At 44.6% G+C, this 15,089-nt stretch overlaps 1 protein-coding gene across 13 annotated transcripts in view; it reads left to right on the top strand.

Moving 5' to 3' along the window:
* Positions 1-15,089, top strand: part of LOC140614043 (2-hydroxyacyl-CoA lyase 1) — a 118,619-nt gene that overhangs the window by 82,668 nt on the left and 20,862 nt on the right. For all 13 annotated transcript variants that reach the window (XR_012014939.1, XR_012014940.1, XR_012014938.1 and 10 more), the window contains 8 exons: positions 3,207-3,251; positions 3,585-3,611; positions 5,441-5,503; positions 7,190-7,252; positions 7,720-7,746; positions 8,810-8,854; positions 9,034-9,069; positions 11,654-11,734. Coding sequence is in view for 10 of the 13 variants with exons in the window: in XM_072792821.1 (XP_072648922.1) it covers positions 3,207-3,251; positions 3,585-3,611; positions 5,441-5,503; positions 7,190-7,252; positions 7,720-7,746; positions 8,810-8,854; positions 9,034-9,069; positions 11,654-11,734 (387 nt within the window). In the remaining 3 variants the exon portion in view is untranslated. The remainder of the gene's footprint in view (positions 1-3,206; positions 3,252-3,584; positions 3,612-5,440; positions 5,504-7,189; positions 7,253-7,719; positions 7,747-8,809; positions 8,855-9,033; positions 9,070-11,653; positions 11,735-15,089) is intronic.

The raw sequence follows: 15,089 nt of genomic DNA, 5'->3' as shown, positions 1-15,089 counted from the left end.
CCCCACTAAAGCTAAAGGGAAGAGTGAGAAACAGGCAAAAATCCTCCCTCCCTTAGAGGGAGGATTTTCTAGACAAACAAGAGCACTCTTCAGAGACCCTGTCATACAGACCCTGGCTCCTCTGGCCTGCCTGGGAGTGGGGGTCCATCAAGGAGGAACGCTCCCTGGCCTGGAGTTTGGAGGTCTGCCATGGAAGGGGAAAGAGAGTACAAGCAACAGTCAGTTGCCCAATTGCCTTATGAATTCTGTTACCCCTTCCAGTTGCCCAATTGCCTTATGAATTCTGTTAACCCCTCCTATGGCTTCTGGTCACGGGACACTAAGAGCCAGACTCCTCACCCTCAGTTACAAATTCACTCTCCACCCCTGCCCCCTGAAGAGGACGCTCCCTGTCTCTCCTACCTTGTCTCTCATACCACCACCATCACCCACCCAATGCACATCTCTTGGGGCCTGGAGCATGCCAAGCTCCTTCCAGCCTTAGGGCCTTTGTGCTTATGGGTCTGAATGTCTGGAATGTTCTTCCCTCTGATTTTTACCACAGCCAACTCTTTTGTCACTCAGAACAGTTTGCAGACCAGCTCCTTAGAAATACCTTCCTCAACCACAGTCTATGGTAGCCTTCCCCATCACACTCCATCCCAATGACCTGTTTTCATTCTCTGCATTATTTTCTCACCTTATTACAGTTTTCTTATTTGTTTCGTTACTTTCCCTGGTCTCTTTGGTCTTCCCTTTGTAAAATACAGGCCCCATGGCAGTGACTGGCCAACTATGGCCTACAGATCTGACGACAACCTGTTTTTATTTATTATTATTATTTTTTAAGATTTTATTTATTTATTCATGAGAGAGAGCAAGAGGCAAAGACACAGGCAGAGAGAGAAGCAGGTTCCTCACAAGGAGCCTGATGCGGGACTCAATCCCTGGATGGGGATCACACCAAAGGCAGATGCTCGACTGCTAAGCCACCCAGGAATCCCGACAATCTGTTTTTATAATAAAAGTTGTATTGTCTCTGGCTGCCTTTGTTGCCACAGTAAGTGGCTGTGACAGAGATACTGTATCAGAGGCAGAGTCTAAGATACTTACTATCTGCCTCTTAACAGAGACAGCTCACCCACCCCTGGTCTTGAGAGCAAGGACATTGTGTATCTTGTTTACATGTTGTAGGCAGTCTCCACCAGAGCATGGGTTGTCAAAAGTTCTCCATAAATATTTATTGGATGCAATAAAAACAGACCTTTGGACCCAGAATTGGCTGCTGCAGAGGGGCTGGGAAGTCTGCAGATAGGCAAGATGGGTACCCTGAGAAATACCTCTCAGGTGGATTTCTACCTTCCCACCTCTGACAGTCTCCTCAGGTCTCGGAGCATGTGAGGACCACAGAACATGGGAAGGAAAGGGGGGTTCTCAGCTGACTTCAGACCAGCAGCTCTCCAGCCATGCTTGCACATCTCGAACCTCATGCAGTCCATTCAAGTCTTAACTGAGAACGTGCTGCCCAATGGAAGGGGGATTTGCAGACCCCTCCGTTGCCCTAGAACACACTGTAAAATGCTGTTCCCAAGCGAAGTGAGATCTGCAGACGGGTAGCATTGACATCCCCCGGGAGTTTGTTAGAAATGTAGGATCTCATTCTCCCTTACCCCTTCACACAGTCCTGCAATCAGAATCTGCATTTTAGTGAGACCCCCTAGTGAAACCTCTGCACATCCCAGTTTGAGAAGCACTGAGCTAGAGCACAGTGGCCTGGTCAAATCATTCCAGCCCATTTTAAGAAATGGAAAAAACAGACTTGATAATAAGAAATGGAACAATGAAACAACATTCAGTCATCCTGCCTGGCTGATGCACTGTCCTGGGCCTCTCTTTACACTGGGATCACAGGCTTTGGGGAGCAGGGAACCTCTGCCCCTCTAAGTCACACTTTCTGGGAGCATCAGTGCCCCCTTGGCCTTTTATCCCCAAGGACTTGGAACCATCTACCCAAGCTGGCCTATGCAGCTCTGAAGTAAAGGGGCACAGCTCTAAGGTCCAGGTGGTGGGGCCAGCCCAGTCCCTAGTGGGTTACTGGGCAGGTGGCTGAGGAGGTGGGGTGGTGAGGCCACCCTCCCAGGAAACCCTCTTTCCATACAAGGGAGCCCAGACCAGGAGGAACGAAGAGAGAGAGAAGCAGGGAGGAAGGGAAGGTGGGAGGGTAAAAGAAGTGATGAGGTGGGGGGGAAGGGAGTGAAGGGGGAGAGTAGGAAAGGAAATGAAATGATAACTCTCTTCCCCCCGCCCACCTCCTCCCCTGAAACAGGAGAATAAACCAAAGACAGTGATTCCCAAACTTATCTGTTCATTAGAATCCCCTGGGAGTTTCAAAAACCCATGATGACTGTGCACCTCTCCTTGAGATTGTGATGTAATTGATCTGGGATGTGCCTTGGTCTTTGGGATTTTTAAAAGATCCTCAGGGGATTCTAAGGTGATAGGTCTGGGAGCTGCTGAGGGGGCTGTTTGGTATTTGGACAAGTCTCATAGGAATCATATTTCAAACAGGCTTTGTATTGGGCGTGTTCACCTGCAGATCTTTGGGATGAGGATTTCCTCTCTGCTGTACTAGGGAATTTGGAAAGCAGTTAGCCAACTGAGCATTTCATAGACGTGTGAGCAAAAAGTAGCTGCACTCTGGCTGTGGATGTGCCAAGCTTTAGTAGTAGGTGCTAGAATCCTGAAGCTAGAGTCCGCTCCATTCCTGTGGCTGGGCAACGTGACAAAACTGCTCCATTGCCTACATTCTTAACATCTTAAGAAAGGCTTTCACTGCAACTGGTCCCCAGAGATCCAGCACAGGAATTTCTAAGTTGGCTGTTCCTGTGTACAAAACGGAACTTCCCTCTTATCAGGGCCCCAGGGAAAGTTGGTGAGAGCAGCTAAAAAGATAAGAGAGGTGATGAAGCATCTTGTTTTCAGCAAACAAGACTCTTCAGTTGTAACCATGGCACCACTGGAAACAGCTCAGAGAAAGCTAGAAGAGGACAGGAGACTGGGTTGGAGGGCACAAGAGGGTCCTTCATGGGGTCCTTGGAGCCCCGAGTCTGGAAGCTGTAGGAGGAGTCCAGTGGGCTAAGAGCTTCCCTCCCAGTCCTGCCTTCCTCACCACCCTGTCCTGCCTTGGTTTGATATATACTTTTTCATTTCTCATCTTGATTGTGTAGGGTCCACCGGGACTTCCTGGCAAGATAGGACCAAAGGGAGAAAAGGTATGAGCCACTATTACCTTCAGTCTGCCTCTCCTTGGTAATTCCAGCCTATATCCTGGGGATGCCACTGAGAATTTTCTGGTTGAGATTTCAAAGCATGTGCTAATTCTGCCTTAGTGCATGAGGATGGGCTCCATAATGATGGGGCTGCTGCTGCAGGTATGAGATCCCACTGGTGTGTTTCAGCTTGGCCCACTGACATGGCAGGGGTGCTGTGAGCGGCCAAGCAACCAAGCCACATGGTCATGCCCAGCCATCAGCCCTACTAAGCCCTGTGCTTCCAGAACTTCTCTTCCAAAGCAGCCTCTGCTTACCTGTCTTCTCCATCCACAGGGGGAGCTTGGCCTACCAGGAAGGAAGGTATGGTCCATGCTGTTCTGTCAGCATTATATGGGCAAACTGTGCTCCACATGTTGGGGGAGGGATGTGTATGTGCACACATGTGCGCACACTCCTAGGGGTAGGGGGGACCATCAGGTGCTTTCTCGGGCTCCAGTACCCAGGTAGACAGTAATCCCACTGCCATTCTGATGATGACAGTGGGCTCGTTCTGCCCGCTCTTGTGTTCAAGAGCTAGAGCCTGCTACTACCAGACATTTGGACACTTCTCCCAGGGGCTGCCAAGCCTGGCCGAATTTTCCCCAACCTCAGAGCATCTCATCCTGCCATCCATTAGAGGGCACAAAATGACTCTCACTGTCTATTTGATTATACTGGAATGAAGTGCAACACAGAAGCAAATGGCTCTTGCCTTTTGGCCCAGCTGAAATAAATGGGTTACCTAAGGTCACAGGCACTCTGAGTGAACCAAACACATGTCATCAAGACTCTCATTCATGTCAGGAAAGAGTAAATCAGCAACCATTCACTGTAGTCAACAGAGGCTGGCACTGAATCTGTGGGTCTTGGTGATAGAAGGAGGTGCAAGACTTTGACCAAAAAAAGGATGCTCATGATTCTAAATATAAATCACTATTTTGCTGGTTAGATGTTTTATTCAAGTGGTTTCACTATCAACAAATGGAACTTTGCAGAGCAAAATTATATCCCTCCAGGGCCCAGATCACAGCTCTAGCCAAAGTATAGTGGTTATCTGAAGTGCAGGCTGGAAAGGATTCTGGGATGGTCTCCATGCTCAAAACTAATGAAGACCATGATCAATTAGTGATGTCTGCCATAAACATGAGAGGCAAGAGTAGAAACCAGTACACACACCAGCATTTGTGATCTCTGGTGTAGGGGTTGAGCCTTCCACATGTCTAGCTAAGCTAACTGCGAAACTAGCCAGTGGGTACAGAGGTTGAGAGAGACCACAAGTCCCCCCACCCACTTGCTCTCATAAGGCTTGCTCTTTCATAGCTCCTGGCTTAGGCTGGTTTCCCTAGAAGCAGAGGTAGAGGCCACATATGCCATGGGCAAGTGAATGAACTATGGGAACTCTTTCAGGAGGATCCTGAGCCGAGAGGGAACTGGATGGTGCAAGGGGAGAAGCCCAGCTTGGCATGGTATCAGATGAAGTTCATCTTAAGCCTTATTCCTTGGGGAGCTCTGGGGTGTGAACTGAACCACAGAATTTGTCCCGCCTTGAAGTAAGGGAGCGGGGCTATGGCTGCAGGGAGAACAGGTACATAAATTGCAAGGCAGCTGCAGTTGCTCATGGGCTAATTCCACAGTTGCAGGTTGCAGGAATGAGTTGTGGCAGCAAGGCAGGTAGCCCCTGGGGGATGGGAACAGTGAACAAGTGAAAAAGTTTTTGAGGGAATACCAACAGCATCTGCTAGTACACCCTAAACCAAATCCTATCCAATTCTACACCATGTCCTTGAGGAGAACCTATTGGAATGCAAGGAACATTGGGGGGCGGGGTAGATGAAGGTGATAAAGAGCAAAAAGTCAAGAAGTTTAGAATGCCTTCACTGCCTTCCTACCCACTCCCCACCCCCCACCAACTTCCATTTATTGAGTAGAATAAGAACTTAAATGTTGACATAATGTGATATCAAGGACTTTAACTTATATCTAAGTGACCCAACTTTCTAGGCCATCAGTCTTTGGAGGGTGGGGATGGGTAACCCAGAGGCCATGCTTAGGGACTACACAGTTCCTGTTGAACCCCCAAAACAAACCTTATTTTCTGGAAGGAGGGAAACAAACCCAGTCATCCTGACTTTTGTTGTTCATTTTTGAAGGGTAGACCTGGTCCCCCGGGTGTTCCTGGCATGCCCGGGCCAGTTGGCCCTGAAGGACCCAGGGTAAGTTTGGGACACTCTCAGGACTCGTGTGGTATCAGAACATGAGAAGATGTCAGCCCCCCTGGCCTTTGGCACATAGTGAAACTCATTTCCTTAAGAGGAAGAAGAAGAGAAGCCCAGAGGTCCCCATATACTTTCTCCTTCGGTTGGACTACATGACCTTGGTCCACTCAATAGCTCTACTTCTGTTCTGGGGGGAAATGAGGGGCTACTTCCCTCTTTCACAGGGGCCCTAGTTCTCCTTTGTCCTCAGAGTTAGCATACGGTTTTTTGTTTGTTTGTTTGTTTGTTTCTTTGAGAGGACCTCAAGAAAGGCTTGTGTCTGAAAAGCTGTTGGCAGGAGAATGGTGGTTGAGGGGGTAGACACTGGCTAGCTGGAAAGACTAGAATCCTACATTTAGACGGGGATTGCCAAATGCTGATGAAATCCCATTCCTCAGACAGATTATGGAAAGCTGACACACCTACATCCATGCCTTTGTTTATATTCTTCTTTCTTTGTTCAGAGACTATTGAGTCCAGATTTGACCTACAGAAATTAGGGATGGGCAGGTGAATGTCTCTATGTGCTCTGATTGACTTACCAGCTATATTTATTATGGGAATAGAAAACTGTTCCCAGTCCTCTTAGGAAAAGTCCCAAGGATATTTTTCTAAAAATCTACTGTATAGTGCCTCCTTAAAATGTGCCTGGTACATTTTCCTCAGTTGAGGAACTGAATTTTTTATTTAAGTTTGAATTTAAAGACCTTTACTCAGTTCAGTTAATTGAAAATCTTTAAGCATGTTTGGAGTGACTTGAATGTGTGAATCTGCTTTTTCAGCTCTAAATTTTATGAACTCTAAATACAGATCAAGTATTTTGGATGGAAATTTAATGCCTGATTTGAGATGTGATTTAAATAGAAAATACACAAAGGTTTCAAATATATATTATGAAAAACAGAATGTAAAATATCTCATTAATTTTATATTGATTATATGTTGAAATGATAATTAGATTAAATAAAATGCTCTTGAAGTCAATTTCACCTGTTTTAATGTGACTTCTAAAAACATTCTAAAGTATGAGTATCTTATATTTCTACATTTTATCACTGGTATAGAATTTTTAGCACAGACAGTGCTGAAAGTTCCCACTGCAAACCATTCTGAGGGGTAACATCCAGAGCCCACCCATGAGTCTTAGCCCCCTGTCTCAATAATACACACCCAGGGGCTGATGTTCACTCTGTTTGGCTGCAAACCTAGGGTCAGAGTATATGGAAATGCCTGAAAGGCCCTACCTATGCAAAGAACAAAGCAGGTAAAGTTTTTATTGGGGGTGGGGGGCTGACACTTAGTCCTGTGAGGCCCCAGTGCCCCCATGCTCTCTCCCCACCCTCCCACAACCCATTCCAGTAACAGATGGAGCATTTATAGCATCTTAACATTTAGTTTGGAGATCTGCTCTGCTCTGCCTTGGGCAATTTCATTTTATGTTTAATCTTAAATATCATAATGAAGTGTGGACTATGGAGCCTTGAACTCCTGGGAATGAACAAGGGAGCATGGGGGGATCCTCAGATTCATCAGCCAGTTCCAATGTCCCTGGTTCATCCTAATCTTGCCCCTGATTCTCCTGGTTCTGTTTTTCTATAAAAGTCACTGTAGGTCCTTTCCTCCTTCTTCTTCTAATTCCCATAGGGTGAAAAAGGTGACCTGGGTGTGATGGGCTTGCCAGGGTCAAGAGGACCAATGGGCTTCAAGGTCAGTGTGTTGGTCCAGGTGGACATTCCCAGGTCTTCTAATTCTGGAACAGCTACTGTCCACAAAGATACAAACTGCCATCTGGGTTTGGGGAACATCAGAGATATTGGAAAGCCCAGTGCCGGAATACTTGCCTTTACCAGCCTTGTGGGGCATCATGCCTGGGACACATGGCATACAGATTCCTGCTATTCTCCTGGGCAGGGAGGGTCAAGCTTCTGAACGACAAAGTAGTTGGAAACCTTCATTCAGGCCTTTGTGAGTAAGAAAAGCAATGTTCTATTTAGGCCTGGTATAAACATAACCCTTGGGGACATCTTTGTGTTTACTGTTACAGCCCCCACTAAAACTTGGAGCACAAGGTGGGAACACACCTCGCCATCACATTCAGGGATTCCTTCCACTCTTGCACCAAACCTAGAGGTCCTATAGGGCTGATCCTAAATGTACCTTTTGCTTTCTTTTAGGGCTACCCTGGATCCAGAGGGGAAAAGGTTAGTGTTTGTCTCTGATGGCTTCCCAGAACCTGATCTGGGCTATTGGCTCTGGAATCAATGGTGAGCAGAAGACAGGCCCAAACTTTTCTTAAATTAGTGACTATGGTGACCATTCCTAGATATTCCCCTGTCCTTTGTCATTGGGCTGAGAGAGCAGTGAAGAGTCCTCTGAGGCAGGGCACATGGATTAGGGAGGAGCTCCAGTGGAGGCAGAGGCCTCTCACATGGAACAGATGAGCAGTTGAAGATTGTGCCTTGTGGAGAGGGAACACGGCTTGCCTGGGGGCTCCCAAAGGAAAATGGCTGATGTGTGTCTTTAGACCAAGTTTCCACCACACAGCCTTCTCATCTGTCAAAAACCAAACCAGGGATCCCTGGGTGGCTCAGCAGTTTAGCACCTGCCTTTGGCCCAGAGCGTGATCCTGGAGTCCCAGGATCGACTCATGCGTCGGGCTCCCGGCATGGAGCCTGCTTCTCCCTCTGCCTGTGTCTCTGCCTCTCTCTCTCTATGTATATCATGAATAAATAAATAAAATCTTTAAACAAACAAACAAACAAACAAACAAACCAAATAAAAAATCCAGCCAGAACCTGGGGACAACTTTTCTACAGAATGAGAGAGGATCCAGGACCTAGAATTTTGTGAGTTGTCTTTTATTAATACAAGGGTCTTTGTGGCCCAAACAATAGGTAGATCACAGGGATGCCTGGGTGGCTGAGCGACTGAGTAGTTGAGCGTCTGCCTTTGGCTCAGGGTGTGATCCTGGAGTTCCCGGATCGAATCCCTCATTGGGTTCCCCACATGGAGCCTACTTCTCCCTTTGCTTATGTCTCTGCCTCTCTCTTTCTTGAATCTCATGAATAAATAAATAAAATCTTTTAATTAAAAAAAAAAAAAGGTAGATCACAAAGCATTCCTTCCTTGGGCAAGTCCCTAATCTCTGAGCCTAGTCTTTGTCTATACAATGAAGGTGTTGGCCTAGGGAGCTTTCATTTTGTAATGCTCCAATTTTCCCTCAGGGTATTAACTCTTTGACTCTCTCCTGTGATTTCCTCCTAGGGATCCAGAGGTGAAAGGGGTGACTTGGGTCCCAAAGGAGAAAAGGTAATGGCCTTTGCACGGAATGATAAACTACAATGTAAGTGGCAGCCCCCTGTGAGCTGTTGGGCTGACTGGCTGACTGACCAACAGGGCTCTTCTCTTGAAAACAGCCAACCACCCTCTTCCATAGCCCTCTCAGGACCTATCTCAGAGATAGTCACTGTGTGTTGCTCTCTTTACAGGGCTTCCCAGGATTTCCTGGAATGCTGGGGCAGAAAGTAAGTACTTAGAAATAGTAATAAAGTAGGCCTCAGTAACACATTAGACCTAAGCACTACACAAATAGCTCTGCCTTCCTGTCCATTGAGCAGAGAAAGTGGGTTTTGCTGTGGAAGGTTCTGGTCTAGAAGAGGAGCAGGTTGCTATGCACATTGATGAGAGGGTTCCAGCATGGTCTGAGACCTCCTTCTAGTTCAGTGGAAGGGAAAGGACACCCCATTTGGGTGGAGAGGCCTTTCTTTGCATTTCCTACCTCTTAGAGGGCCACAGGTAATGTTCAGGAGCAGAAGGCATCAAAACAGAGGGATCAGATTTGAGCTGCAATGGTCAAGAGCCCAGGGTGAGGCACAGGCATCTTTGGCCTAATACCATTGCTAATGACACTTAACTCAGACCTTCGAGGGCGGCACATGTACTGCCAGAGGTATGCAGCATTATTTCAGCTGGGTGACAACAAACATTTTTTATTTGACAGTTAAATATTTATTTAAACAGTTAAATATTTAGTGGGATTTTATGGATATCTTGCTGGGAACAAGGCTACGTAAAAATGGAGTTCATTCAGTTAATTTACAACAGAATTGAGAACAATTCTGTCGAACATTGTGTTCTTTATGCTGAAAGCCACTGACCTGGGAGGTTGTCATTTTTCCCTAGCCTTACAGCATCACAGCATAGTATTCTTTGAACATGCAAAATGCATGCTTGCTTAGAATCCTAATTGTGTTCTGAGTTTATCTTAAAGTTTTCTTTTCCAAACTTGAATAAACAATTTTTATCTGACCTTCAGTTAGGAGAGCATATTTAAATAATTTCAATCATCTGACAGTAATTTATTATTATTTATTACTACCTTCAGCTGTCAAAAACTCTGTTCCTGCTATTTCCTAGGTGGAATGTTGGGTTAAAAATGAATAATTACATAAGCAAGTTAAAGGAAACATTAAAAGAGAACAAAACAATTTGATTTAAAAATATTTAGGTTAGGTGCATTCAGTACAACAGTGAACATCAAAGAATAATATATTACCGTGGAATTAAGTATGACAGCTTCTCTGGACTCTGCACCATTTACTAGACTTGCCATTTAGAGTTCTCTTTCCTTTCATGGCAAGCTGTTTTAAGACAAAGATGATATGATAATAATAATTTTTATTAGAAATTAGATCAAGAATATACTGGCTGCTTCCAGTTGATGAAGAAAGGAGCCACACTTCCTGCTGCCAATCTTAAAAAAGAAACAAAAAACAAAACCAAAAACCACTTATACTGTTTATGCTGCAGTTTTCTCCAAGCCAGATAAAATGCCCCTTGACCCCTTCTAAACAGCCAAGGAAAATTGTATGAGCATCCTCCTAGCCATAGAAAGTCCATGTTATCCTCCCACGCTCTCACTGCCTACGTCCTAGAGGACATGACAGGTTGGAAAGAAATCACAGGTTTAAGGACAGTTCTTGGTGTGGAAGATGTTAATGGCTTGGGTAGGGATAAATCTGTTAACACTGGCTGAGTGCTGGATAATTTCAGAGTTCTATGCTTGATCCTTATTCTGTATTAGTGTTTCCTGAAATTGTCTGTGTTATACTTCCTCTGACCTTCATGTGAAGAGCTTTCTTGATGTTTATTGTTCTTTTGAGTGCCTGGGGTAGCTCTTCGTGGACACTGGCTTCCAACTAATAGAAACTCTCATGGTTGCTCGTGCTAAACTTAGCTTGTTGGTGGTGCATTCTGGGTTCTAGAGGGATAACTGGAGGTAGGAATGATGTTCTGGGGTCCATGACCCAAAGGGATAGTAGGTGGGCTTGGAGTTCTAGAAGAACACAGGGAAGGAAAGAAACTATGATGGAGAAATGGATTTTACAAAAGGTTGGCCATAGTACTGCAATTAGTACATTTGGTTCTGATAGTTCAAAGTAGGGCTTTTCGATTAGGAGTATTGTTGACATTGCTTCCCATGCCTTTTACAATAATTATATTGAGCATTTGAATATGTCTGGAACATTTTCCACCATAGTTTTCATCTAAATCAAATGAAAGTGAGCTGGAACTCAAACCAGTTTTTACAGAAGAGTAGGGAAATGTATAACCCTAAATAAAGGTCATTACATGAACAGAAAATTTTGAGAGATGATAGCTGTCGAAACTGTGTCCAATCATTCAGAAACCCATAGATGTGTTTTGTTTTGAGCATAAATTCAAAACACAAAATTTCAACTAAGAGAGAAAGCATTTTTCCCTGGCAGCTTACAGTGTCACAGTCACATATGTCACTGAAATGCAGGAATCTCCTACTTTGGCCATTTAGGATGGTGATTTGGGACACCAAAATGTGTGCTGCCCAGCAGCTGTCTCTTTCAGATAGTCAGGAACTCACCCAGAGTAACCTTGTTCTTCCCTTCCTTGAAAAACCTATCTACCTTTTACATCACCTCATCACTTTCCCAAACTCCCAGACTGGCCAGTTGGAAAAAGTCTGGAATGATCAAGTACACTGCTCTCATGACAAATGATTGGATAGACCTGTAGAGATGACCCTGCTCCACCTGCCTTAATTCCTCTCTTGCTTTTCTTTCTTCTTTCCAGGGTGAAATGGGTCCAAAGGGTGAGCCTGGGATAACAGGACACAGGGGACCCAGAGGAAGACCAGGAAAACGAGGCAAGCCGGTAAGAATCTCAGTGCTTAGCACGCCCCTGAGGTCAGACCCTCCTGATGTAGGTGTAGGTGGGTGGTGTAGAGAGACAGATAGGTGGAGCCAATCAGAGAGATTCCATAGGCATAGTCCCCAGTGTCCTCTAGGCTGGTAGGCAGAAAGAGTACCATTTTCAGAAGCTTCTGCTTCTCTAGGCTAACCAAGGTTTGAAACAAGTAGGATAGAATGCTCCATTCAAACTTTGTCGAAGGCCAGAAGCAAGAGTGGATCTTTGATTCATAAGAATGGGTCTATCTTAACCAGAGCAACTGGGAGTAGAAGCCGGATCTGGTTGTTCATCAAGAAAACTTGCTTTTTGCCTCAATGCCCCAGACACAAATGGAGTTTTGGAGAACAGCCCCAATATTTCCTTGCTATTGAAGGGTCTTCTGCATCTTAACAATATAATATGGTGGTTTTTCCCTACTCGGGCCCCTGATTTGTAAGTGATTCTATGGACACTGTTAAGGACTAAGGAAAATTGTTCATTCTGAACTCCTCTTGTTGAGCAGGTTCTTGTGTTAAATCATGTGATGTGGGGACGACTGGGTGGCTCAGTGGTTGAGCATTTGCCTTTGACTCAGGTCATGATCCCAGGGTCCTAGGATCGAGTCCCACATTGGGCTCCCCACAGGGAGCCTGCTTTTCCCTCTGCCTATATCTCTGCCTCTCTCTCTCTGTGTCTCTCATGGATAAATAAATAATTTTTTTTTAAAGTCATGTGATATGAGAGGGAAAGATGAAGGCACATTTGTTTTAACTGACTTTAGAGCTGTGTTGGGTACCTCAGAGAAACTTCTCATTTTTTCTCTAATGGACAGGCATTTCTTTACATTTTTGGTTGTCAGTTTGTGGATTCTTTACTTCTTTTTCCATTATAAATGTAATATATGATCATCACAAAAAACTTGGAAAATTCAGAAAATAAAAGGGAAGTGTTCTAATGCCTACCTAACACCCAGACATAACCATTTTGGTGTATTTCCTTCTAGTGTTATTTCTTTGTGAACTTTGTAGTTGTTTGGGTCTTTTATATCCAATATAAAATATATTGATAGTTGTCATATCCTAAAACTGTAACTTAAAATCACAGCATGCACATTTTTGCTCATTACTGCACATATTCATTAAGTGTTTTTTAAAAGTTGTATTTATTTTAGAGAGAGTATGAGCACGAGCAGGAGAGGGGCAGAGGGAGAGGAAGAGAATCCCAAACAGACTCCCCACTGAGCATGGAACCCAACACAGGGTTCTGTCCCATGACCCTGAGACAATGACCCAAGCCAAAACCAAGAGTTGGACATTCAACCAACTGAGCCACCCAGGCACCCCTCAGTAAGCATTTTTAAGCATTTTAAAGCATTTTTAAAGTATCTGCATCACACTTTGTAAATGAGTAAGCAGCAGATTGCTTGGACAAGAGTGGCCTGACCAAATAGTGCTGAGAGAGATGAACATCTTTGGGTGTAAACCTTTTTCCATTCATATGTTTTCATTCTTTCCTTAGGCTACATCTGTGGTTCTCAAACTTGAGCATCCATCACAGTGAGCTAGGGGGCCAATTAGATGCAGGTTTTGTGCTTCAGGTGCAATGGTTATAGTTTCAAGTTTGTCTCTCATCACCCCCAGTGCATAGGCCTTACTTCCCAGAGAGTCTGATATAATTGACCTGGGGTTTCAGCACAGTGGTTTTTCTTAAAGCTCACCATATGATTCTAATGTGTAGCCAGGGTTCTGAACAATGGTAACAGTATGAAGCCAATTCTGGTCTTTTCCAAGTGAACTTAGGAAAGACACAGGCCCCAACCTGGATAATATGAATTCCATTATAACTTTTGAAGTCACAATAGTCTAGTTCAATTTTCAAAGGTTTACAATGGCTGGCATGTCTATGACTTCACAGTGATGCCACAATTCCCTAAAAAACTTGACTCTGAAAAAGGAGAAAAAAAAAGGTAAAATCTTTTTCTTCCCTACTGCTGATTCCATGCAGAATGTTTTATGCTTGGGGTTCAAGAAGCTTGCTGGCTTTTGTCCTTCTAGTGCTTTTCTTGGACAGTGCTTCTCTTTTCCTGGTGAGGGCTTGAGCCAAGAAGGCTATTTCCTGACGCTGTTGCAAATGATTCAGTTGGAACAATCTTAAAACTACCCTAGCACCATGTGTAGTTGCTCAGAGAAATGAGCTCATCCTTCCTACAAGATGTTATAAACAACCTGAGTGAGCTCCGAACCCTCCCTGCCTGTCTAGTCAGCAGATACTTGAGCTGTTAGCCTTGGGAGACCACCATGGTACTGCTTTTCTTTTTAATCATGAATCAGTTTCCTAGCATAGAGTCTTATACATCAACTGTTGTTGGGCCAGTGGTGCTAAGAATTTCTGGAGGTTATTATAAGTCAATCCAACTCTTGGAATCAGAGATCCAGAAAGGACTTCAGGAGATTAGAATTTCAGAGCTAGAAGGATTTTAGAAACCACTTCATCCACTACCCTCTGTCTAGCCACAAGGAAACTGAGAGCCAGGGAAGTAGCGTGACCCCCTCAGCTACGCAAGCTTCCAAGGCAGCATTTGAACTTCGAGAGCTGAGACTTGCTTTCCCCACACATCTCTCATCACCTTCATGCTTCGGCACTCCCCTTCAACCAGGCTCAGGAAAACCACTCTTGACTCTGTTATGCTAATCTTCAGTTAAGGAGACAGAACAACTTCCTTGAGAGGGATCACCAAACTTTGTAGCAGTAAAGGAATAAAGAATGCTACCTTTCCTGGAAAGCACTGCTCATTGAGTCCTGCTCATAGAGGCTTATTCTAAACAAATGACTGATATACACAGAATATTCCATTATTGTTTGGTGTCAGAATCAAGGAGTGCTTCCAGCTCCTGCAAGCTGTGGCATTTCCTGTGCTCAGTCAGCTGATGTGCTTTTAGAAAAAGAAGCCTTCACTGTGGCTATATTAAGATGGTGTGACCTCCTTTGCTGTTCTGGCACCTATCTTAGGTACCAAGCTTCAGCTTGGGCAAGGGCCTAAGAACTCCCTCCATCAGGATGGAATTGGAAATAAACTATGACCTCACAGGCCCCATATTAAGAATTTAAGAGCTCCTAAAAAGTAAGGAAATAATAAATAAATAAATAAATAAATAAATAAATAAACAAACAAATAAACAAACAAACAAACAAATAAATAAATTAAAAAGAATTTAAGGACCCCTTGGATATTGCCAAGAGAGACTCCAGGGCCATGTTGACAAAGTGGCAGATCACGTGTCACTGTTGTGATTGGAAAGGAGTGCCCTGCCTGCCTGCTTCCCAGACTTGGGGAAGATTA

Source organism: Canis lupus, chromosome 22 (assembly GCF_048164855.1).
Source record: "Canis lupus baileyi chromosome 22, mCanLup2.hap1, whole genome shotgun sequence".
NCBI classification, from domain to species: domain Eukaryota; kingdom Metazoa; phylum Chordata; class Mammalia; order Carnivora; family Canidae; genus Canis; species Canis lupus.
Note: the sequence above shows the minus strand (reverse complement) of the source record. Positions and strands in the feature narration are given on the sequence as shown.